At 37.4% G+C, this 27,487-nt stretch overlaps 1 protein-coding gene across 1 annotated transcript; it reads right to left on the reverse strand.

Moving 5' to 3' along the window:
- Positions 1–538: 538 nt before the first annotated feature.
- On the reverse strand, positions 539–26,669 carry LOC113506286 (embryonic polarity protein dorsal-like). Its single transcript, XM_026889130.1, is given in 9 exon segments — positions 539–1,534; positions 3,123–3,201; positions 3,286–3,441; positions 3,628–3,747; positions 3,749–3,858; positions 14,845–15,029; positions 16,662–16,814; positions 25,471–25,597; positions 26,565–26,669. Coding segments are annotated over 8 exon segments (1,020 nt in total). The 5' UTR covers positions 25,533–25,597; positions 26,565–26,669; the 3' UTR covers positions 539–1,379.
- Positions 26,670–27,487: the final 818 nt, after the last annotated feature.

Genomic DNA, 27,487 nt, shown 5'->3' on the forward strand with positions numbered 1-27,487 from the left:
TCCTCTAACCCTGTTCATACTTTTACTTCTAAAAACAACACGTACTATAAAATTAACAAACGCCCAATAGATATTCTAAAGATTATAAATAATTTAAATTAATTTTCAACAATAAAACACAAATAAATAGACGACTAGAGACTCGGAGAAAAATTCTTTAAATCATTATCTTTGGATTAAATCATATTTAACGACGTAATTAAAATAATGTAAATAACTGCGATCTCTGTTCCTAACTGTGGGCCCATACAACGGAACTGTTGTCGTGTGGGAGCGAGACGCCACTACGAGCATTGTACTCGCCGTCTCGTTTTCACAATGACCAGAGCTCAGCTTCACAGACTCATTGTACGGGCATTCATTTAGATACTCTTCGAGAAAATAAATAAACACCAACTGTTATGCACTAACTGCTATAAATAATTTAGTGTTTAGCAATAACATAATGTTAAATACATACTTAAAATGTAATATAGGAGTTAGTGATAAAAAATAATATAATATTACAGTATCATCAATAATTTGTAAATTTCAAGTATTGGCGCATTATACAGAACAATAAATTAGATAAGGTTTTCAAAATACTTTTACAAGATAATAGCACTTTTGTTCGTGTTTTAACACATTAAAACATTTTATATCTGAACGAAAATAGCTATTTCTTATCCTTCGATTAAGTCGCTACTACCTATTTCTATTAGGTTTGTTGTACTTATTGAAGAGTTACACCGTTCGAACTTCTACAGTGCGCGGCCTCGCTTATTTTTCCCTAAGAGGTAACGTCATATTTGTCGGCTATTATGGACTAGCTTTTAGACAACAAGCTAGGTCGAACTAGTGTTTAATAACTACAGGTAGTAATGTTCCGTATATCGCCATTAAAACTTTGCTTTAACGAACTACGACTAATTCGCGTTAGAAAAACATTTACATAACTATTACAATTAATTTATCTATTTTACCTAAATGTTAGTTAAACCATCACTTTGCAATAATTCAGAACTAATCTACGTATCCAAAAAAACAATATGCTATAGCCATATATTGTTTTACAATACAAAATATATTTTTTTATTAACTTGCCAACATACAAAGAAAAAATGAAATAGACGAATCTATGATCACACCATAGACCATGATGACTTTTTCTAACTTATGGTCAAACAAAATGCAAACCCCGCGTACTTAATTAAAAATACAATATCCATGACATTAATAATTCTTTAGCATATTGTTAGATAGCATTACCCCATTACCAATGCGTCCCAAAACACATTTGAATAAGCTTAAAATTATGTAATTTAGACTTGCTCAGGAAATTTTAAGTACACGCTGACTTTGTATCCGGAATTCTAATATTTTTTAAACAAGAATTAGTGTTAATACAGCCCATGGCTCAAATTGAAACCTTTTGGTTTGAAATGTATGTAGGGACAGACAAAAGTCAGCGTGTATATACACGGATGTAAAATATTTATGAACTTACTTTCAAGTTCGTAGCTTCGTAACACCTTTCGCTTCTTACTACTCATATCTAGAAAATTAAGTTTATGTTTAGAAAGGTTTTACATTATGACAGGATCTAACAACGTCTTAGGGGAAAGATTTTACATAAATTTCTAGATAATAGTCAACAAATATTTTTCCAAATCTATATTTCTTTTGAGGTTGTTACATCCTTTGTCACACAAAATTATTTATTGCGCAATCAATGTAAAATACGTAGAAAAACCTGTAAAAATATAGAAAATTTGGCATTAAGGGCAGAAACCTAGATCATACAGGAGGGATTCATAGCATTAATGTTCTAATGGAGCATTCAAGATTGCTCCACCAAATCTCATTAGCAATTCATTAGCTATATTCTAAAATTCTCATAAAAAGTTCTATAAAAAAATCGTATTGGACTACAAAATTAACGATCGTCACAAGGCCTCCGGAGCCTATTGATTATTTTGAAATTTGCTCGCATCGACCGGCGAGTAATAGCAGCTGGTCTCATCGAACTCAGAGACCGTGGCGTGCGGGGCCACGCCATGTACAGCGCGTAGTGTTTCCGCGTCCGTCAGGTCCAGGTCGTCCTGCAGCTTCTTGAACTGAGAAGCGTCCAGGGCGAGCACGCTTCTCTGCGACTAGTATAGTGCCCCCGTCAGTGGGCGGCAGCGGCGCCAGGCTGGCCGGCCTACGCAACGACGTCTGAGAAGTGGACTTCTCATCCCCGTCACCATGCAGAGATATGTGAGTGATACTATCCGCGTAACTCAGGCCCGTGCCCGACGCGTTGTCTTTTAACGAAGTGTGAGATACAGAGGACTTAAATTTGGACGGACGTACTCCCGAAACACTGCTCACGGACCGACCTACTGGCTTGCTCTTATTCTCTTTCCTTCCTTCAGACTTCACGCTAGGAGCGGGGGACTTCTCCTTTCTCCTAAACAAACGGGAAAAGAAGGAACGCTTCTTAACAGGTGGGAGCGCAGGCTCACTCTTCGCGACGGTCATTTCCGAGTTTATTTTTATAGAATCGGGGTTACGAGTGAGGGGGAGCTGACGGCCAGGCTTCAGGATGCTGTCCACTGAAGTCTGACTGGTCTTAAAAGGCTCCGTGGACGCCGCTTTACGTACGCGTTTGGGAGGTAAGGGAGGAGCGCGCTCATCATCCGTGTCGCGTTTCAAAGGACTGAACTCTATGATCGGACCGCGGTACGTCTGGACTTGGACGTCTTCGTACGACATGGGGTCGGGCTCGTTAATCTCTACAGGGTTTTTGAAAGCTAATTGCAAGCTAGTATAAGTCCCGGCGTCATTGAAATCCTCTATTTCCTCGTGATCGTTAGTAAGGGACGTAATGTTTTCTAGGCGCGTGCGGTTCTCCGAGTATATCTCGTCCAGCTCGGCGACCTGGTCGAGCAGTTCGTTGAGGCTCTTCTCGTTAGTGTCAATGACTTCGACGTCAGCGTGGGGCAGGTTCCCGTTGACGTCGATGTCCGCGGGGCAGCGCGCCGCCACCACGTCGGTGGAGGAGCTGACGTCAGCCGCGGCGGTGACGTCAGCGGTGTTGTTGTTGGTGTCGGCCCGCTTGAGCAGCGCGCCCAGCGGCGCCAGCGGCTTGCGCGGCCTACCTGAGAAGTCCGGGATGTACTCGAACGGCAGCGAGTTGCTGCGGGCGTTGTCCGACATGCGCTTCAGCTGGAAATGCACCTGAGGACAAAACGACACATTTTATTCTGGACTTAGCAATGTCTTTTATGCTGGTGAAATCGAAAATAGTGTTCGTCCACTTACGTTCACATGGTCAGTGATGTTAGGGAACCTGTACGCGGGGGTTTCGAAGGCGATGGCCACTTGCTTGTGCACGAGGATCCTGATCGCCATCTCCTCCCACACTACGTGTCCATTCTCTTCTTGGTAGAATACCACTTCTATGTCTTCTCGGGTCACCTGCAAAAACAGTATCACAACAAATTAAAAAGATCAAAATGAAAATAAATAAAAATTATTTTTTTGGTACTGTTGTTTAAAGCTATTAATACTTTCTACCCCATGACCCCGTCTTTCCGACATAAAAATTCATACGTAGACACCTCCATTCCTAAAAAAATACAAAGAAGCAGTCTCAAGACCTACCTTTTCACACAGCAGAATAACCTGCGTGCCGCCCCGAGCCGGCCCGGAGCAGTGGCTGGAGCGCATGATGTGGAGGTCGCTCATGGCCTTCTTGTCGTAGATGACGTCGGACACGACGGGGCGCGAGCGGCCGCCGCAGCCGCCCCGACTCGTCCGGCAGGAACACTTGGAAGCATAGTCGCACCGCGTTCAAGTCGATGCTCTGAGGGTGGTTCTTGTGGTCGAAGTTTTCTGAAAAATGGAAAATTATTCGTTAGATGTGAAGGGCAAGATTTATTAGAGCCGCCAGGAGAGCTCGAATAGGTATGTCAATGGATCCCTGGGGATTTAGAGGTGGTTTCAAGCAGGTATTTTGCTAATGTTTTGGTGTAGGGACAAAGTAATTACATGCTCTTCTTAGCTTAGGAAAAAAATAAATTAATATAAATTTAATTATGTAAATAAAATAATTTATTACTTAGTTTTAATATTAATATTTGTGACCTGTTTTTTAACCATTTACCGGTTTCTTGGGTTCATTTAAACCTAATTTATGAGCAACAAAAATATTTGTATGATGGAATAAACAAGAAAATATTAAAATGGCTAAACAAAGACTCATCCCAGCCAGATCTCCACTTGATACAATAAATTGATTTTCATTGGCTGATGATAATAAATAATTAAAAAATACAGTGTTTAGCTAAATTAGGATAAAAATAAAAAGCTACAACAAAAAAAACTTCCATAATTCAATTTTCTAACATCATAAATAATAAGAGAGACCGTTATACAATGTTAACAAATAAATTCAACTAAACTGATGCGTAAATGTATGTCAAATGCATTTGGAATAGGCGGAGAGCACCAATCATATTAACATTAGCGTATCAGTGACGTGCGCGGGAATCCCGGGCAGCGGCTAACTTTCTCCGGCCGGAACCGTTTGACCGCCGTTACTGTGACGACGCACGATCACTTGCTGTTGAAATCACACAACTTAGACTAAACACGATTTTATTTGATCAGTGCTAATCATGCTAAACAACGTGATAATCGGACCCGCAGTTTCCATGGTATTGGGAAATTTTTACTGAGATGCTCTGACAAAACTCCTAATTGCAAATTAGAAGGGATGAAACAAAGGATTAACTTCCGTTCTTGAAGCAACCATAAGGCATTCCTGGTTAATAATAAAATTATCTCCTTATTGAATTCGATTCAATCGTCCGTAATCACCAGGGCGCAAAGAACGTTAAGTGAGGTAGCCAAGTAACACATTAACAAAACCTTTTTAATATATTTAATGAAGTATTTATACTCGACCTGCAAAGATTCCTCGTATTAGTGTCATAATTATCTATCAACATAGTGTATTGATACTCCAATATACCAAAGAAGTGGTATACCATATACTAATATTTGCTCCGATACGGAAGGCTAACGTGTATATTAAGTATATTTTCAACACAATGTTGACAAAAAAGTTGCGAGGTAAAGTGCCTTGAAAAGACGTAGACGTGTGTGAACTGATTTGAATGGAGATGCGTTGTCCAGTGTTTTATTCCTTGTTATATTTATTACATAATGTAAACAAGGATCAAATTTGAAGAGAAAATAAGCGGATTGTTTTTTTTGTAAGGGTATGAATACGAATAAGGAATACATCCTTATTCTGAGTCATCTTTCTTCTCTTTCGAAGAGTCATGTCATACGGCTCCTGCACAATCCTTACAAATAGGCATAATATTATTTGCAGCCATGCCCTCTATAACCCGGTCGAACGTCTAAGTTCCTTTAAAGGAATTTACGCACGTTCAAAACAGTCCCTTTACGTAATTTTAATATCTCAACATCTAATCGGAAATTTACGTTCAAAAAGGTGAATGATTCATTAATTAGATGTCCAAAATCAAGTTCCAAGTGTTTTGTTCCCGAGTACGTAAGAGCTATCAAACGCACTGACGCTACAACATTTTCGCATGTTAATTCATACAAGACCGGTTCAGATATGCGCACGCGCCGAAACGTAAAGACCACCGCTTTCCCACTGCGTCGATTTTGTACGAATTTTCCTGTTACATTATACGTATTGCACGCACGACGTAATCAAAATACCATCAGCTATTTTATTATGGTGATTAGATTGACGAGTTGTGTGACCTTCTGTGGGGATAAATATTTGTTTGATCCACAATTCATTGGCCTCGGATTTAATAAAATGCGTCTTTCATAAAAGATAAACTGAGTTGTTAAAGTTTAACTTTAGCTGAATTTTCAAAAATGTTTGTTACATAATCCTTGACTGGCTAAAACTATGTTATGTTTTATAAATAGTCGGTACAAGGTTCATCGCAAATAACTCCCAGGTGAAAACTAGATGTTTTTATAATCTCTAGATATAGACCGTGCGATAGCCAACGAGACAATTAAGGCTACAGCATTCAACAAGACAAGACGCTACTAGGTTATGAGGTCGCAGAAAGAGGCCGGGACCGATTTATGGATATTTCTGGTCGCTCAGCTATTTTCGCATTGGCGTTAGCTCAGGCATTTATCGAATGTCTACCTTATCTACACGTGCTAGAGTATATTTTGCTGTGTATTTGCGTCGTTCCAGTCAATAGCGATCGCTAGACGCGGTTCGTTGGTACCTAAATACCTATGTTTCATTGTTGAACTTTTCCGTAATGTGAGTTGATTTAGCCAATGAGCTCGTACATTTACGTTTTTTGATCGAAATATTCGTATTTATATTCGAAAAAAGGTAAGATCAGAAGACAATAGTCTGAATTTTGAGATAATGATAAACGTAAATATGACATGTGATACGTGGGAAGATTCGATATAAAATTAAAGTCTTGACCTTTATAAAAGAGTCCTAGAGATAATGTTCATAATTATAATAAACCTAAATTTTGAGTTAATCACCAAAATAATGAACGAATAGTGACAAAGCAAGCATCTCATCAGACTATGGACTTGCATAATGTTTATTTAGCAAAAGGATGTCATATTTGTCGATGCAATAAAGCTGTTACACAACTTTCACATAAGGTAACTGGGGCTCCAATAATAAAATATAATAACAGGATCTGGTAGTAAGGACTACAGGGCGAAAAAAAAAATGTTTTCTAAAGTTGTAACCACGAAAGTACTGGTAAGTGACGTCAAACGATATATTATTTTACTTCAACTGCTTTAAGTTTTGAGATAAAAGACCAAATACGTATCTAATATTTTTTGGACAGCTGTATGACGGACTAAACTGTTCTTTTTTTTCGAATACCCTATTGTTTTGTATTAGTGGTTAGCTTAGCTTAAGAGCTGTGAACCCGAATAAATAGTCTGTTGACCGGCGGTATCTGGGCGCACTTGTGACTCATGACACACTGAGGTTTTGCATCATAGTGTTATAAACTTCTGTTTCAAGTTGCACATCGTAAGAAAACAATTAATTTTCAAGACGTTTAATAAATTCTTTTATATTTTCTGCCAATTTGTGGTCAGTTAACGACTGAATTCATTCACAGATTTTATAACTCAAAAGTTATATAATTGCAGATAAACTATGAGAGCTATGATGACTCTTTAAAAGGCTTTCTAGATGACACAGACAGTTTTATCTGCAGGCAATATTCGCAAACAAATTACAGACAACGAATACTACTACTTATTACTTAAATTAGTTGTAATAAGGTGTATGTATGATAATATAATAAGTTATACAGTAATGTGTTTATGTTATAATAGATAAACAGACATTCAAACCTACTAAAATAGATATGTTATGTATTCGCTGCGAGGCATAACTTCCCAACTGTTTGGGAAAGTTGTTAGGTAACCCCAAGTATTAGTTACATAGCTCCGGCTCCACTGCGTTCATTGGTCCCGGAGACAAATACAGGTTGGGTTACAAACAAGATTTGTATATGGCAATAATTAGTACGATTACCTATATCTGCAGAGAGGAAATATTAACTTAAGGTGACAGTAGTGTAAAACGTATGTTGTTTATCGAAGTAAGGAAGATGGAGCAATATACGATGTATAACGCGGTCCCTTTTTCTCACATACACATATTTCAACCGATTTCATGAAGAAGGCACTCAATTCGTATGTATTTTTTTAATGCCTTATAACTTTGGACGACCTAGATTATCCGATTTTGTCGATTCTATTTTTATTTACCGTGAAATAGGTGTCATTTGGTCGCATCTAATTTTCGTAAAGTTTGTCTCAAGTGTTTGTCAGAAGTCGGTTGAATGATTTGATGTAAAAAAATATTATTTAAAATCTTTTTAACTACTTTACATGGATGTTTTATGCAGAGGTTATAAAACTTTTCAATTATTTCTGATATTCATTCACAAGACCGATTCATTTGAAATCGGTGTTGTTAGGGCAATGTTTATGATTACAATAAATCCTCCATTTCCGTCACAACACACAGACTCAACTATTTAAATACAAAGTAACAAACAATAGTGTTGTGTGTACGTTTGTTACATTTTATTAGCAGTAAAAATGTAGGCAAGCTCATTCAGTTAATATATTGGCGCGGTTTCGACGCTCGGAGCTAAATAGCAGATTATTTATAGGTTTTATTCCAGGCTTAAAGAACGGTGGTTACTATGAACTAAAATCTATCGTATCGGTGTGAGGTGAATATGTATAAGCAGATTTGAAAAGAAAAAGTAGCTTATAAAGGCGAGGTACCTTAGATTATATTATCTTATGACTCATAAGCTAAGCATATTCAGTGAACACTTGTAAAATACTAATAGATTGTATTACCTATTTAAATATTTTATAGACAAAGATAAAACCTAACCACATTCTCTTTATCCCTGACCTGTTGAGAACTCTTTAGTAGGGTAAACCTTTTTTGTAACATAATATATTATGGTTTCAGGATCTGCTACAATATTTGAATTATGGATGTTGTAGTTGTGGTCACGAAACAAGGCGAGCTACCGGTTTGCGGTACTATGAATTGACTGAGTACATTTTAAGATTATTTAAAAAGCAGTGAATCATTCATAAATATTGTGTTCAAATTACTTTATAGTAGGGAAACACGTATGCTATCTCGCTAATTTATCCGTTCTTAAGATATCGTGAGATAGGTGATATATTAAATATAAGGGGTTTTCGTTGTTTTCCGGATTTTCCCACGCGACGCCAAAAGGAAATGTCAATATAATCATTGTTTTACAACACTGGGTCATTGTACTCAATTAAAAGTAATTCTATGATCATGAATGGCACTGATAACACTGATAAGATTAGCTCCTTACTCGATTAGCGGCTTCCTCGTCATAAATCTTAGACATTACACGCAAATCGTGTAAAGGTTTTTCCGAAATATTATCAAATTGTGTGATGTGGCCGTTTTTCCCGTACATTTGGCAATTGAATGAAAGCTTAAGTGTTATCAATGAGTAAGTATTTACGTTAGATATTTAGTAATTAACACATATATTTTGGTTTTGTCGTACTCATTGTTTACTAAGTTTATGCTGGGTTAATTTTGTATTATTGCATCCAATAAACCATACGTCGCAAGCTTAGAAAATTTTATATATTTTTTTCTTTCACAAAAATATTGTGGCGAAACCTATACTTGATGTCGGGTAAAACGACATAATTAATTATTCCCTACAAATGACCAAACCAAATATTCACTACAATCAATAGTAATCTTTACTTATTTAGGTACCTAAATCGGAAATGTGCTACTTGTCATAGATCAATACTACATCAATAATAAACTGACGTATACGTATGTAGGTAAGGTTACTCAAATATGTCATTGATGGTATCGTAAGAAGTTCCTGGGGGGGAAAGCTTTCCACATTTTCCCATAGTTAATATAAAGTGGGCTTCTCCAGCCAATAGCAGCTTTAATGTAAAGACAAACTGACCCCAAGTTCGTAGCGTATGCAGCGCATATTATATCTGGACCCCGATTCTGCTATTTTTTTTTAAAATGCTTCGAATAATACGTAATAGTGCCACATTAATTAAATTTTCATTCATTCATTGGTAATTGTAAATGGCGGAATTTGGGGCCCTGGAATCTAGTTTTAATACGAATTTCTATAAATTTATTTATCGTATTTATTTGTATTTATTTTTTTATAGGATCAGTCTGTTTGTACCTAAGTCACCAGCTGACACGGTTCACTAGTTCAGTATAAGACAAAGTAAGGTCAACGACCGACCTTGAGTCACTCACAATTATGTAGAAATGAATGGGCGTTCTAGTTGTGACTGTGGCGGCAGAAATCAAGATTGAATACTAATATGATAACAATGAAACGGAAGTTGACAATAATATTAGACAATAAGTCAAATAAACGAAATAGTTAAGAATAGATTATTTTGTTTGAAAGTGTGTGTTCTGACGTAACTTGGGAGAAGCCGGTGGCCAACAGCAGACCGGTATAGGACTGATTGCGAAATTATTGATTTTATGGTTTTTCTGTATTGGCTAATAACGCCACCGAATATACGGGTTTTGGTTTAAAATGTGAATTTTCTTTTGCGTTAATTTTTTTGCAAAAAACAATTTTTAACTTAGTAGGTACTTAACGATAACTTCAACTATGAAACTTATTTAAGTACCATCCATTTATAGTGTTCAGTCTCTTTGCTTAAAAAAGTAATGAATTCCAGATTCATAAATTTTAGGTATATGCGATAGACAGGAAAAAACGATTTAATTTTTTGTTTAACACATCCCTACCAGGGACTGAATAACCCGAAAATTACGGTATGTTTAAATAACGGTATGACGTCATACCGTAAAAAAATTGTTACCGCTATATTTGGATACCTAATTTTATTTCGGTACCTTAATTTTTGGGTACCAATATACAGTGGCGTAGCGTGCCATTTTGGCGCCTGGGGCGGGAGACCCACTTTGCCGCCCCCATTCTATAGGTGCTTAATTAAAATTAAATTGCACAGGCAATGAGATACTTTTTATTGAAGAAAAAATTGGATGAGCGGTTTTACAAGCGGATTCTACGAGCCTTATGAGCAGCGAAGTCAGAAATAACTTTGTCAAAATCAATATTAGCAGCCAATTCTTGTTCAATCGACAATATAGCCAAGTTTGATAATCTAGCGGAGCTCATAGTAGATCTGAGGTAATTTTTTATTAGCTTCAACTTCGAAAAACTTTTCTCACAGCTTGCCACACTAATCGCCAAAGTCAAATATATACGAATCAAGATGACTATATTTGGAACCGAAATTCCGAGATTCAGTTTTTGAATGAACTGGAGGAGCTCCAGTGGTCCTTTACCACTTATATCTTCCTCTGATTCAGAACAGGCAATAAATTGCTGGAGACGCTTCCGCTCCATCTGAAACTCGTCCTTGTCGATGTCTTCTAATACATGGGAAAGATCACACTCGAACTTGCTGTCCAAAAGTTTTGCTGGCATCAAAAATCCGAACTTGTCCGATATTTCTTGAATTTGCTGGAATCGAGTCGTCATTTCTTGAATGATCTTGTCCAATGATGCGAACACCTCTCGACGGATTTCCTGCTCGTGAGACAAAGCTGCATCTGCAGAAGATTCATCGCCATGCATGCGTTTTTTCCTGCGAATTCTTCTCGTTTTGAGTTCGATTCCGAGTTTTTCGCAAAGAGTCTTAGCAAAGTCAATTGCTTCTTGCACTAAACGGTCTCTACTTTCCACTAAGAGGGTTTTCAAAGCGCAGAGTTTCTGAGCACACTTATCCACACTTAGTCCTCGTTGCTGCAGGTAAATCTGTGCGTCATCTACTTCAGGTAGCACTGCAGCCCAAAAGCCAAGAAAAGTTAGGAAGTTAAATGACTGCATGGCTGTCAGGAGAAGACTGGCTCCCGATCTTGTTTCGGAAGTTTGAGATGAATCTGTTAATTGTTCCAGTACCTCAAGAACTCCCTCAAACTTATTTTTAAGCATCTTGACAGCTACATGTCTAGCGCTCCAACGCGTTTCAGTGACTCGTTTCACTGCTTGACCTGTGACGGCAACCAAAGCGTTCCATCTAACAGTTGATGCAGAAAAGAAGGCAAATAGCTTCTCTAGAATTCCAAAAAACGTCACCGAATTCACTGATTCAGAAGCAGTGTGTACCCCAGCCAAGTTTAGTGAGTGGTTTGTGCATGCAACGAATAGAGCTTTCGGATTTAGTGCTTTAATCCGGGCTTGAACTCCATTGTGGATCCCTGACATTGTGGCAGCATTGTCATAAGCCTGTCCTCTCAGATTCTGTATGTCCAGTCCGTCTGATGTTATCTTCGCGATTATATCGTTGCTGAGATCTTCTGCATTTTTTCCTTTTGGTTGGAAGAAGTCAATGAAAGATTCTACCACAGCGACTTTTTCTCCTTCGATATGTACGTATCGCAGAACTTGGCTCATTTGGTCATTGTGGGAGATGTCTGGTGTACTGTCGAAGATTACGCAATAATATTTAGCTTTTTGAATACGACGGATGATGGTGGATCGAACTTGCTGTCCCAGTAAATTTATAAATTCATTCTGGGTTTCTGGAGACAGATATGAAACTGACACTCTTGCTCCCAGCTTTATCTTTGTCAGGTGTTCCATTAGAAGAGGATCGTATTCAGCTAGGAGGTGCACTAACTCTAGAAAGTTCCCGCGATTGCCACTATCATCTCCTCGAATGTCTTCTCGATGTCCTCTGAAGGCCAGATTCTGTTTGGCTAAGAACTGGATAATATTCAGCAACCTGTACAATACATCCCTCCATTTCTTCTCCTCACTTTCGAAAACTTCTTGTTGTTTCTGATCGATGGTTGCTTTACAGTTCAGGCAAACTTCCAACTCCTTCCATTTCAAGAAACTCTGTTCATGGCCCAGGTTATTTTCATGGTCTCCGATTCTTGGATTTAGCTTCCACCATTTGTTGAATCCTTCTTCAGATGCGAAGTTCGAGCCGGAATTGCCAAACAGCTTGCAAGAAAAACAATACAAAGACTGCTTCAGAGGCGAGTACACCAGCCATGTTCGGAGAACCTTTTCGCCATTAGATAATGGTTTGTAGAACCACTCTTTGGTTAGTTTTCGGGTACCGCCTTTCGTTGAAGTCCCTGAGCGAACAACATCGGCAAATTTGGAATCGATGTGCTGTACTGAGTCAGACCCGCGACGTACTAGAAGCGTTCTGACTTCGTCGGTCATAGGAGAAGGCCAGCAACCTACATCGTCGAGATTCACATCTTTGACTTCGGCAGGAGCAGAAGGCACGATTTCAATTATGTCTTCTTTGGCAACATTCACTTTTTCTGCAGGCTTATGACTAGATGCTTGAGGCACATCTGGTGAGTCGACTTCGTCTTGACCCTGCTCTGTGGTGGGACCAGAACTACTTCCAACTGCGACGCCAGGCACGTCTTCTTCTTGTGCCTGTAAAATAAGTTATGTATTCCCATGAATATTGGCTAGAAGACACGTTAGAATTTCAAATAAGTATTTTAACTATCACAAAACAAAAGTGGTTTTGGTGACGGCGCGGCTAAATGAAAAATTATGTTACCTACCATAAATAATCAAGTGATCAAAAAACAAAGAAAATATTCCTAGACATTTACAAAACATTCCCAATACAAAATTTCATCTTATTTTGTTTAGCGGCTTAGGCTATAGAGCTGACAACTAAAAACAAACGCACATACATACACATTTTGATTTTTTACTTTAGATAAAGAACCTTGCAATTTATTGCGAGCGACCCAGCCAATAAAATGTCTAAAATAACTGGAGTAATTCTAGGCCACACACGATTCTAGATGGAGGAATCATATATCTACTTACACTGGAATCACTTCCACTGCTGCAGGATGCCACCGAAGACGTTAACGTGGCTTTCGAACCAGAACTAGAACTGAAATATTTCAGTAATGCACCTTGAGACTTTTTCGCATCTGCTGCTTTCTTAGCCCTTTTTTTGCGGAATTCCGCACCGCTTTCTTTGACTCTTTTCATTTTCAAAAACTAATTCAAAGATTGGGTAAAGATCTAAATGTTTAGTTTTAGAAGATTCAATAGTATTTAAAAGATCGAAACACAATCAAAACGACTTTCGTTCCGTATCCAAAACTCTCGCAAAACAAACATACGAGTAATGCGTGATTGCGTAATGGCACTTCACGATGCACTAAAACAAACAAAGTACCTACAAATGAATGCGTAGTACTAATTCAATGAGTGCGAAAGAGAGGCATCGACACGGGCCGACTCGTAAAACAAAAGATTTCAGATTCAGATCAACTCGGTTCGCGCGCGTTGCCTCGCCGGCGCGGCGGGCGGGCGGCGCGGCGTGATGCGATGTTGCCGTTCGTATGTAAACAAACAAACCTTATAAAGAGCTCTGTCAGTAATTTAGCAATTTTTCTTTTAAATAAATTTTAAAAAATCCTTTGTGCGCAAAATTTTATATAAAAATGGAAAATTATACTGTGTAATGAAATGAATGAATCATAGATCAGATCTCAACCCGCTTCAACGGCGACATTTTGCCGCCCCCGCGGGCTGCCGCCCGGGGCGGGCCGCCCCCTCCGCCCCACCCACGCTACGCCACTGCCAATATAAAAAGGTATATTTCGCTAGCAGTACTTAGCCGTTACTAAATAAAGGTATGAAAAAGATGGAAAGACGAAGAAAACAGGATTGTTGCCGGCGCGCACGGTCGTGCCTTGGCCTTGACCACCCTTTTCGGTGCCTCGCACCCCTCGCCCACGTCCCGCAACTGTCAACGCTATATTTTTCGGTACCGATATCGCATAAAGGTTAAATAGCGGTATACCCTAACTTTTATTTTTTTAAGGTACACTTATTTTATACCGGTAGCGTAACCTTATACCGTAACCCCTTTCAGTCCCTGATCCCTACTTAATATTATAAATGCGAAAGTAACTCTGTCGTCTGTCCGTCTGTTACGCTTTCACGTCTAAACCACTGAACTGATTTTAATGAAATTGGGTACAGAGATAAAGTTGACTTTGAGAAAGAACATAGGATAGTTTTTATCCCGGACTTTTAAAGAGTTCTCTTGGAAACGCGATATAACCGACCTCGACGCGGGCGAAGCCGCGGGCGAAAAGCTAGTTCATTATAACTCGGGAGCTGGGTGCTGGGCACTTAATGTGTTAACCTAACAGGCTGGAGAAAAAATACATTAATATATGCGTGTTTAGTGTACTTTACTTACTTCTAAAAGGGTCTACTCTCAGCTTCTCGCGGACGGTGAGCGCGTCGGCGATGTCCCGCCGCTTGACGCACTGGATGCCGAGGTTCTTGAACTGGTGCTCGCAGCTGTCCTCCGTGATGCGCAGCGGGATCGTGCACACGCCGCGCTCGCAGCGCTCGCGACCCACCAGGTTGTGAGGGTGCGCTCTGGTGACGACATCGTCATCAATAAAGACCCTCCAGATAATGGGAGAATAAGAGGACCGGCGATTGAATGCATAAGGCAAACGGGCAATCGAACGAAACAAGTGTTAAATTCCTTAGTGCGGAAGCAGTTTAAAAAAGAACGGACTTTGTAGCGTGGTTTTGGGGAGTCTAATGTTCTGCATTGGACAGCGGATTGGTATTGTTGACGAAATATGAAATGATTGGTAGTCGCCTATTTATTTTATCATATCAAGATGAAAAACTATCATGTTGTGTTCTTAATGAAATGAACTCTTGGACTAGTCATTTTTAAACGGTATTTGAGAAACAAAATTTGAACAATTTATTTTGTAGACAAAAACAAAATTTTACAATCAACATAAACTTACAATTACTGTCAGCATCTTGAGTGCCAATCTCACAGATGCGCCAAGTTTCATCCAAATCCCTTGATCGGATTCTATTTGTTAAGAATCTATATTGGTTTACTCTACCGATGCGTGTCGAAAACCTTAAAGTCTGACACAATATTGACATAACCGGTGTGTTTGAGAAGTCACGTCAATGTGTGTTTAGGGCTGCCAAAAACAGTAGTATTTGTATACGAAGATGAACTTTGTTTACGAAAGGTAAAACGTTTTGTTTGATTCGATATTACAATAGGCGAGACGAAATGAAATGGACTTTATTGCTTCTAAATAACTAGCTGTTGTTGTCCAGTTCTATGCCTGGATTTGTGAGCAGGTTCGACTCCAACGGAAGCAAAGTACTAATGTGATTTTTTAAAGATGTATGTAATTTTTTATATTAAGGTGAAGGAAAACATCATGAGGAGACCTGACTTCCAATGTTGGAATCTCAAATCGCCAACCGGCACTGAGCTCGCGTGGTGATGAATTCTCAGGTATGTGAACAGCAGTAGTATATAGGCTGGTATAAAATGATATAATGGGTGAAATACTAATTTATTTTCTGAATATGAATTTCCTTTCTATAACTGAACTTGGCAACCCAGCAGTACACAAACATGTTCATGTGGTGTAGACCGCAAAACCAACACAATGGCGAATACCAGTGAATTATGTGTTCTACAAATAAACATCTCCTAAATCTTGATTATGTAACGCTAGATTATTTTAAAAAACCTATTCACGTAACTTAATTATCGAGTACATCTAATGACATGTTACTCAGTAATTAGAAGCTTTGAACAACACCACATTATACTGTGAGGTTGTGCCACCTAACAGAAGCACATTTGGAGGTCAAAATTACGTTGAACCCAGCCCTCACCAATGGAGCTCTATTGTCGATCTCAACGTTTCCATGGCAACAAATATTTAAGCATAGTCATTGCTCTTGCTGTAGCCATGGTCCATCGACTATACAGGTACTTATGGGATGTCACGTGAAGCGACGTTCATGAGAGCAGTGTGGTATGAGTTGATGAACTACATCAAGCCGATAAGAGCAAGGTGCCTATAGATATGATCCTGTTTTCAGACTACAGAGTAATCTACTAAAGCTTACTCCAAGTTGAGTACACTCCATGCGTGTGATTTTTATGTTTGTGACGGCATCTCATGACACAAGGATCAAATTCGTCAGTTCGTTTGAAAAATGTGGGCTTACCTGTAAGGTTCATCTTTGGTGACACACGACACGACGATGACGACCTGACCCGTGTAGCCGCATATCTTGATCGTGGGGTAAGTCTTGTTGTCTGTGGTGCTGTTCACGCCGGGGATCGAGCCCGCCGACCGACCTTCACACTCGTAGCGAAATCTGAGAACAACATTACTATAAGTAAAAGATAGGCAAAACGAAAATTAAACTACAGGGACAAAAAAAACTATCTCGAACTTGTCCCATTTTGCCAACCTTTCAAGGGAGAAATCAATTAACACCTTTCTGCCTGCCCATACAAAGATAGCGTGATAATATAACCATCAGCACATAACGACCACAACAGAAACACGTTGTGCTAATAATAACCGCATAAGCTCGACCTATTTAACAATGCATTCTCAGGCTGAGTTCGATTCGACAGTACACCGGTCAGGAGCGGAACCGGCTGATTCAATGTAAACATACATCATTATTTTCGTGTATGAAGTATTGATGTATGGAAATTGTTTTAACGCTTCCTGTATTAAGCTTTGATGACGGATAAGGTTACTGTTAGCTATTTTAGGCGGAATAGCCCTTTTTCTTTGGTGAAACTTAAAAGTTTAACCTAGGTATCGCACAGCTCTTAAATTACGAATAAGCACTTAAATTTTGAATATTTTGCGACCCCTTTTGAAAGTAGTTCTTTTGGTCCTTAATCCACTTTTTGGCATTGAAGTTTATTTTAAGATAAACCGCTAAGGCAGACATTTAATCATCCGTCTGCACACATTTCAAATCACATCTGGACTAATAAAGAGCTCAACTCGCTCGTTAATCTACATTAGCAATATTAAAACAAACGCTACAGTCTTATATGATTGCTATGCTAATAAAAGCTCGGTCCTTATGATAATGGTTTTCCGCGAGTGTTGCTTCGTCACGTGTGCTGACACGATGCTAATGGCATAACAACACAACGTGGACACCTAGAATTTTAAGTTGGATAAACTTGGCGCTTGAACCAGACATGTTCAAAGGTCAGAGAGGGCTGAAGACAGACATGTATTGGAGTTATGATTCACACAATGAATGACCTAAATTCAAACCATCCTTTAGAGGTTATTGCGTATGTAATTTTAGTTCATGCAACTTAAGAGTGTTAACGTCGGGAACTAAAATCAAAAATTAAACCGCGATAAAATCCGTAATAGTTTCATTTCAATTAGCACTATTTAATACTTTCAAGTAGTCACACTTACTAGGTCGTATGCTAACGAAAACTGTAGTTTTAGTTAACTTCTGTTGGTATTTCATTAACTATTTTAAGACACCACTAACTAATTTGGAACTCTGCCCGAGTAGCGCATGCGTTTACCACTCACTACAAGGAAAACTTATAGGTTTAGCTCCATCTATAAAATGTAAAGTATTTTAGGGAATTTTATATCAGGACGGGAATTTTCGTTGATGACCCACACGGCCATAACCGCCTTGTCTGTCTCGCAAGTCTCGCTCAAAAACAAAAGAGGAATAATTTTCCTAAGTAGGCCGTTCTGTAAATCTTGGTTTGGAAATATTTCTTGAAATCTTAATAATGTGTAAATGATACGCAGCTGAAGCCAGCGAACATAAGCCAGTTTGCGATAAAAATAAGCACAATTTTGTTCCCAATGTGTCTGTGAAAACATTGAAATGTGTTAATGTGCCAAACAGATATTACATATAAGAAATTTCGAATTCTTCATGTCAATACTAGGGCGCGATCCGTGCAATGTATGGGTTTTTTGGGCTACGTGGTTTCCATAGAGTAATTTATGACGATTGGCATTACGCATAACGTTTACCTTATATGTTCGTTGTTGTGTGTAACTCGTCATATCGTAACGGCGAGTCGGCCATTGACACAATAGAATATGCTTTGTCTCTACTTTGATGTAATGGATCGGAATTTAGTGATTTAATTAATAGGAAAGCCAAACAGAGACGTTTCTGTCCAATAGTGGGTTGTTGACTATATATGATAGTAAAGGTAGAAATAAATAACCGAGCTTGACTTTTAGTTCGTACCTTCGCGACACTGGCGTTTTAGCTCATGAACACGAATCAATGTTGGTTCCTAAAAAGGTTTTATTGATGAAAACCATTACAGCACATAGTGTTCTCCATCTAAAATTAGAACGTGGTAACCACAAGCGAAACTAAAAATAGTATATCATGTAACATTATTATAGAGTCAGTTAATTATCACACAGCGATCAATTGCGGGCTGGCTATAGGAAAAAATATAGGAAGTAATGTCGACAAACAAGTGAAGAAAAAAGTCTAGTACTATGTGTTATTATCGTAATGAAATCGTAGGTAGGCACGATATATGTTCTACTGTTTTCCTGGTCAGTTTGATTTGAAAACATCTTTTAATAATAATACTTGGGTTGGAATTGGGACTAGTAGTGTGACTACTGTTATCTAAGACTTGAGTAAAATTTTGTTTAATTTTGTTAAATCTATATCGTTAGTTAGGGCAAGCTTTAAATTTTTTCCAGGTCCCGGTTTTTGCTGATTTGACGCTGCCTCCTTGATACAGCTTAAGTCGCAAGCGAGATTGTCCGAAAAGTTACCGCGGCCCAGTAGACAAAGGCCAAAAGATAGAACATGGGTAGGCTTAAGTCAGCAAAAGTCTGACACTCTCTGCAAACCAAAGCGGGGTCGTTTGATAATTTCCCATCCGGAGAAAAGGTCGTAGTATAAAGAGTTTTGAATAGACTCATGTGCTGAGAAGTATCGACTAGATAGCAAGAGATACTAAACATACATATTTTTATTCCGTAATACCGGTGACTTCATCAAGTAACGGCGTTCAGTGTTCTATATTAAGTCAAATAGCCAGTCAGTGACGCTTTGTCTATTTATGACGTAATGACAAAAACCCGATCGATGGAATGGAAAACCAATCAAGCAAAAATAGATACTATTGTGTATTTCTTGTGTCTTGAAATTATTTGACATGTCTACGTAAAAAAGCGTTAAATACTTAAGGCTGTAAAAATACCAATGAGTTTATAACGTTTATAAATTGTCCTTTTTAAATCGTTTGTATAAATTATAGCAGTGTCTATAGCAAAAAATGTACTGAACCTTAATATTGTTACTGCTTACATGTGATCATATTTTTAACAAAATATACATTGAAATATTTGTTAAATGATGAATTTTATTAAATAGTATCCTAATTCATTACCAACCTGGATAGCGAAGTAACTCTCAATAAAATAATAAGGAAAATATGTTCGCAACAGGAAAAGGACTTTTTATCCTGTTTTATTAATTATTTTTGTAATGGCCGCATATTTTTGACAAATTGCAAATAATAATCAAGGATTTTTTATATGCTGTAATGTGTGTTTTTATGAACATTTATGTAGGTAAAGAGGCCTGTGTTTTCTTCCATGTTGGATTGATGATTTTCATGTCAATTGCAATAACAAGAGACAGCAGCTGTTAAAAACTAAGTTGGGTTTAAAATATTATAATTATGGTCTTTAAATGATCCATACAACAACATAAAAAGTTTGGAATTGTGATTGAATTTTATTTATTTTAACGTCGTGATCAATCGTGATCACCATTTAATTTTGAGAATTTGAAAAATACATTACGATTTAATAATATATGGGATAAAACAGTCCGTATGTCAAATATTGTGTTATCACGGTTTTCCTACTCTTTGTGAAAACCCGACTCCTAGTTAGATTTGCAGCCACCTTATAAAACAGTATTATTAGGCATCCGTACTGCAAAAATATATGAATTACTCATGTATTTTGCATAGCATAACATTAAAGCCTATACATGAAACTGTTGTTCTTCGAGAAAGATAAGGCTTGACCAAGGTCCATAAGAACTTTTTCACAAAGCCAAGGCAACTCTCTGTACAGACTTCGTAACAATTACTTGCGTGTGGTCGGCATGCGTCACGCATCGCAGCATTCTCGCTGTCATGTTTGAGGATGTTGCACCTGTCGCCCGAGTTCAATAGGTAAATCCCCGTCAAGAACACTCCATAGTACATGAACGTTTTGTTTGTACTTCCTCATTTGTTGCTAAGAGAATCATTTAGATTTACACAAAGCAATGTTCGTGCAACCGGATCAAAATAGTGTCCAAGGCATGTGCCGTCGACCTACCGCATTAATAGGTACCAGACATTTAAATAAAAATTTAGTCTTAAATTTAGTCAAAAAAGGAAAGGAGGCTACTTTCTAGTCACATGAACCAACCTTCACATCATAAAGTATTCTCCATAATTAAGGTGTAGGTACTATTAAACATCAATATTCAATATTAGATTCAATGCTGACACAACGTAGAGTTGATTTTCGTTTGAAGCGCATCGTAAAAAGAATGCAGGGTAAAGGTCTAATGCTATCTAAAGTAAGGTTCATTTTCATAACACTTGTTTACATTTATAACACTGTATTTTGATGCAGTTAAATACTGACAATATGATATGACGATGCGCAGACGCCGCGCGCCGGCCGGCAGCTCGCGGTAGGTTAGTAACATAATAAACAGATGTGCGCTGTTAGCAAGAAACAGGTTTTGAAGATTAACTCATTTTTCTTTTAGATGTAATTAATTATAGTTTAGTGTATCCGATATTTTAACAACTATATTCCTTTGTGAGTAAATGACAGAAGTAGTATTAAACAGTTTGTACCATTACAAAAAGGAAAGGCGTATACTTGACTTTCCTTTTAAGGGTTAATTACGTAATCCATGTAAGGGTATTTCTTATTGGCTGAATACAACTGATCTTCGAGAGTTACCTGTATAATTATATTCCTCTTCAAGGATCAGCACTTGAGATCCAAAATAGCCAGGCAAGTCACTGAGTCAAGAGTCAATATCAGATAAATGAACTATAAGTTATGTTGAGCGATGGATACAAAATTAATATTTCTCTCTGCCTAGTTCTAGTATTCGATAAGGCTAGACAAAAGTCTAATATCTAATGATCTTTTTCCATCTAAATATTTGCCTATAAATCAAGCTCTTTGATTGCAACAAATCTAAACAACACAGTATTTATTAAGGCACCAATATTAAATGCTCGAATTACACATTACACCAGCAATCAAAAACATGGCGATCATCCAAATCGATTTAACTGCGCCAACTAATCTCATAAACATAAACTAATATAATTAAAGTAAATATATATAATGTGTATCATACCTCTTCTGCTGAGGCTGATTCACACGCTAAGTCAGCGTGAAGAGAAAGACGCTAATATTAAGAACACCTATCAGATGCACAGATCATCGATTTTTATATAACTATGAATTAATATTAGTTAAATAAGACAGATCCAACATGTTTCTTTTTTTGGAACATGATAATTCAAAGAAAGATGCTAAAGGGATTTGTAAGCTATAAAAATCTTAGTTCAAAAGTATTAAATTGTCACCCATGGGGTATATAAGTCTAACGCAAAAAAGATGCTACCAAAATTAATAACCAGGAGCAATTGCCAACCAATCCCAGTAACAAGTCCCGAAATACTAAATTTACAGAATACATAGAAGTCTGTTACCGACCGAAAGTATATGAGCTTGCTTTATAATGATGTGTCTGAACTCTAAAGTAATGATTCTCCGAATTGCTGTGTTTACATTTATTATTAATTTACATTCCTGACTAATGTGTGTGTAACCTACGTCACGTAAGATGTGTTTAAGACTTTAGCTGCGAGCTGCGAAATGGAGAAGGAAAATTGGGTGTTTCTCGTCTCGGACCTATTTTTGAGTCATATTTGTTTAATACCATGTCGCAAATCTCATCTACCTCTTCGTGGAAGGGATATATTAATAATGATAGCGAAATTACATCTGATTGATCAACAATGCATCCAAAAGTGTATAGGCGCGTGATAAACTAATATTGTATCACGCGTCGTCGTCTGCAGTTCGCGCACTGCGCATTTTACACGGGTGAACTTGTAGTATAATAAATGTTTAGCGTACATAACAAATTGAAGCAACTTGCTATTTATTTTTCTCGGTTGGCTCTTTAACCAAAATATCGAAAACCTCTGATGATTCACAAACTTAAATATGCATATGAATGGATTTGTGATTATAGTTTCCTTTTCAGACTCCATTACATAATGTGAGGCTAGTGAGTCGCACCGTTATGATATCAAAGCCAAAATTTAAAACTAATGAGAATGAATCACTCCATTAGACAACAAACAACATAGGTACATATGTCGAATTCGTTTCACTTAACAAAAACATATTTTAGACTAGTCGCGAGTGCAACCATGGTACTGAGAGATTCTACTCTGCGATAATACGAAAATACACATCGGCCCTAAAATATAGCTATACATAAAATATAGCTATATACTTGTGGTTGGAATGGATCATAAACAGTCGACTACTGCACACTAGATGGAGGCGAGGTGGATGACCTCGTAGTATTCTGTGACACTCTAGCTATGCGAGCACAGCCCGCCCCCGGACATCAGCTGCCAACATGTCCTAGACTTACGCACATGTATTAATGGCCGATTAACGAAACAATATGACCCTATAGTTTGGAAAACATTTAAAAAAAGTTTCATTTATTCATTTCTCTTCGGTTTTTTTTTCGACCTTTAGTGCATTTAATATTTATTTATATCTAGGCTTTGTTCGTTTCTTGACGTTCATGCATCTAGCAATATTCGGGATACTAAATTACTTTTTAAATTTGTTCTCTATTACATCGCGAGAAGTAAGAAATTCTAAAATCCATTTCTAAGAAATTTCGAGTTAACACCTTATTGCGAGAGCTTGATACATAACAACAAAGCTAAAGTGCAAAAGTTGTTAAGTGCCCTAACTTCAGTTTGAACCGTGCAATATAACTGTATAAACTTCACCCTTCGCGATAACCTATGATATGTACGGCAAATATATTGAACGCTTGCGATTGTTACACGCTTTCAGTTCGATGTGTGAGAATCGATTACTATTAGTATCCATAAAAACGGTTTAATCATAGTTACTAGTACTCGGACTAGTTGCATAGTGATAATATAAGGATGTAGTAGTATTGTCAGACGGTAAATACTTCCTGTAAATATATTGCAATCTGGGAATACAACGTATGACGATCCCAACCGAAGTTATTGGTGAATCATACAATTAATATTTGCTCTCTGCCTACAATGATTCTAATTATAGCCATGTACTAGTAAGAAACTGACTGTAGGATTCTGTAAAATGTAAATGGTCAGTCATTGTAATGGAAGCTAAGGACTAGCTGTTTAACTGGGCAAGATACTCACAGAATTGCATATCCATGCGCAACTGAGATTTCTATAAGGCTGAAGACCTAGACAGTGACACATTGCATTAGTACAGAAAAATTCATTCGTTTTGGTGTGTTCCTATTGAACAAGTGACATGAGGTTAATTTGCCTCTTATTCTTCCCCTCAGTAGAGTTAGTGCTTGGAGAAATGGGATTCGCCAACATGCGATGTAGTTGGAATTGAGGTTAAGGCAATAAGGTTTAATTAAGTGTCCACGTTTTCCTCAAAATTATACAGAAGTTACTTAGACAATTAAAGATAAATGACACGCATTATTACACCTGCGATATTACAACTAACCGTCAGGTAGATAGCAAAAACAAGGGAAAACGTATTCACAATGCGCAAGACAAACACAACAATGGCAGAAATGACAAGCTGAGGTATTGCAACAAAAAATATTTAATGTTACCACTTTAAAATAAAATTACAAATTACAAGTTGATATTTTTTTAATTTATCATGATTAAGACTTGATGTTGTTGTGACATTATTTGAATAATGAATAGTCAAGTTTTATTTTATGGTTACATAACAAATTATAGGAACAGGAAATTAAGTTTTTAATAAAATTCGAAAATTAATTACTCTACATTCCTAAGCGTTCAAATTATGCAGATAATATTATCTAATTCACAGGTCACGGACTAACTAATAAAAGTTGTTATTATGAATGGAGTGAATATTTGGCACAGATAAAATTCAAAATGGTACTTTTTACATAATATAATGTATTTTTTTCAGTGATGTTGATTGTAAAGTTACACTTGGTTACAATTAGTTTAGTTTAGTTACAATTAACATGATCCAAAAAAATGGACCGTGGTTTAGGGAATAGTTTCGTCTTTTTTGGGCAGTCTACTAAAAATTATAAATTCCTTTTAACCTAGGAACGAAAAAAGGCCCCAAATTTCAATACTAAGTATGCTCAATAAATGGCAAAGTTAACCGAGACAGGGTTCTCGGTCAATCAACATGACCTCATGATAAAACGAGGAAAATTGTTGGTGGTATATGTTAGAACAATCGTCGCGTGGTTAACCTACGTAACAATAAAATACAATATTTCTGATAGCTGTGTAACGGTCAATGAGTAAGAGACTTGCTGTTTAAAGACAGCATGGTATTAACCATTAATTTCTTTCAAAAGATTTTTCAACAGAAAATGAACCGGTTCTAATACAATGTATCTATGACCGTCCTTTACATTATACTAGTTGTTGCCCGCGACTTTGCCCGGTATTTTGCAAGAAAATAATATAAATTGAGATGTAAGCTAGACGTAACCCTATCTTATAAGTTGGATCAAGCAACTAAGGGTAGCAAATATGTTTGAAATCGGCAAATAAGTAAAAATGCATTGACTTTACGGCTTATTCTGTTCTATACGTCAGTATCACGAATCCAGTTGTTTGGCTTACATCTTTCATTATTTCTCTGCGTGTTATTTATTTGAGTAGGTATATACTGACCTGAGCGCCTTACTGGCCGGCTGCTCGACGATCTCTACGTAGGGCTGGTCGCGGCGCGCCATGCTATCGTCTATGCCGGCGCCTGCGCCCGCGCCGAACGTCGGGTCCGCCAATGTGATCGCCTCAACTGCAACATACGTCGATATATACTTAAACTGTTTTGGTGCCCATTCGTTGTGTCCAAGAGAGTATTCGGACGCCAGACTTATATTAATGATAAAATAAATTTGTATGCTCAAGATAAAGAAACTTCTAGATATACAGATTAACGCCATTACAAGCTATGAATGAATCGATTGCCAGCGTAACGGTCACAACAAGATTATGTCGATTCAATCTATATCTACAGATTAAAGGCGCAGATGTTATGGAATTCGTGTCCGAATCAGAAACGGCACACAATACACATGGAGCCACGAATTAAAAACAAAACATAAACACCGCCGAAGGTCACTCATAAGACGGAACAATTTAGCATTTTAATATAAACGTTCATTGCAAAGTTATAACTTAAAACTTGTTTGAGCTTCGGCAGTGAGCAAGGTCAGTTGGACAAGCTAAATTTTTTGGGTTTATGGTGGCGGAGATAGACAGTGTACCGAGCGAGCTTGTTGCCAAGTGAGAGCGGCAGTATTATCATGCAGTTCGTATCTCTGATTACGAATGAACAACAAAATCGTTTTCATATTCATTGTTGTTCTTGTTTTACGTAAAGGTATGTGACACTGAAGCGTGACCAAGATTTCGGATAAATTTCATGCGTGACGTCTTGAATGACTTTAAAGTATCATTATTCCTTTATGAAGGATTCATCATAGCTTGAAATAGATATTTGAGATTTTATAAGTAATTGACAGGGAATGATGGTGGTGCTGCGGTGACGTTTAGAATAAACGTTTAGCCGACACAATTTGAAAAATATTTTTGGAATTTGAAATGATGATAATATTATTATTTTCACTTAGAGGTTCATTCATCATTCATTTGGTAATCAGTTATGATATGATTACGTATAGGAGATTAGACTGCACGTTTATCCCAAAAGAAAAGCAAAATGTAACGATGATATGAATAAGAGGTAATAATACACTTACAAACATCACTAATATTCAGTTGTTCCTCATTCTCGGCAGTGCCTATAGTTATGGCGCTTTCTGAAAGAGAAAACACAACTTCTAAGTAAAATACTCAAATGTGTATTAATAAATAACAACATAAAACTATATTAAAAGCTAGACTATATTCTACATACTATTTATAAAGTTGAGAAGAAAAAATACATTAACATTTAAAAGCGAAGTGGAAAAGCCTGACATCCATATGTTCCAATAAGCCTTAGAGGAATCAAGATGTGGTTTTTGAAGCTGTCTAGTTAAATTATAGGTTTGAAACAAGGTCAGGGGTCACTACCACCTTTTAAAGACTGTCGTTATGGAAATGTGGCGGGCAACACCGCAACAGAGTGGTGCGGTATGTCCAGAACTACAGGATAACTTTAAAACACAGGTGGTTAGATACCACACAAGTTTGTGATTTAACGAACCGCAACTCCTAGCTGTTCTATCAATCTTTAAGATTGTTAATTAATAACTAAACATATTATTATATAGATATTTTATACCAGCAATGATACATTTGACATTAATATTCCTATCTCGTTATCACAATGAGTAAACAACAATAATAATTATAACTACAACCATCTGGCTTGCATAAATCTTATAGGTAATAATTTGTTTTGTATAGTCTGTCAGAGTAGATAGCACAGGACTTAAAAGAAAAACAATAACATAAAAAAAATTTGGAGTAGAAAGTATAATTTATAGGATGTATGTTTTGATGGATGAATAGTATTTAGCTACTACAAAAAATATACATAGATAGTCACTAAAATTACGCCGAAGGGCTTTATACCTCCTCGAAGTAATTTTATATCAGTTGTGTAAGAGAGAGATGCCGCTCTACACTGTGTATTGCGCTGTCACGCTTTCACAACGCTAATAATATTACTTTACCA

This window comes from Trichoplusia ni, assembly GCF_003590095.1.
Source record: "Trichoplusia ni isolate ovarian cell line Hi5 chromosome 9 unlocalized genomic scaffold, tn1 tig00000065_group8, whole genome shotgun sequence".
NCBI classification, from domain to species: Eukaryota; Metazoa; Arthropoda; class Insecta; order Lepidoptera; family Noctuidae; genus Trichoplusia; species Trichoplusia ni.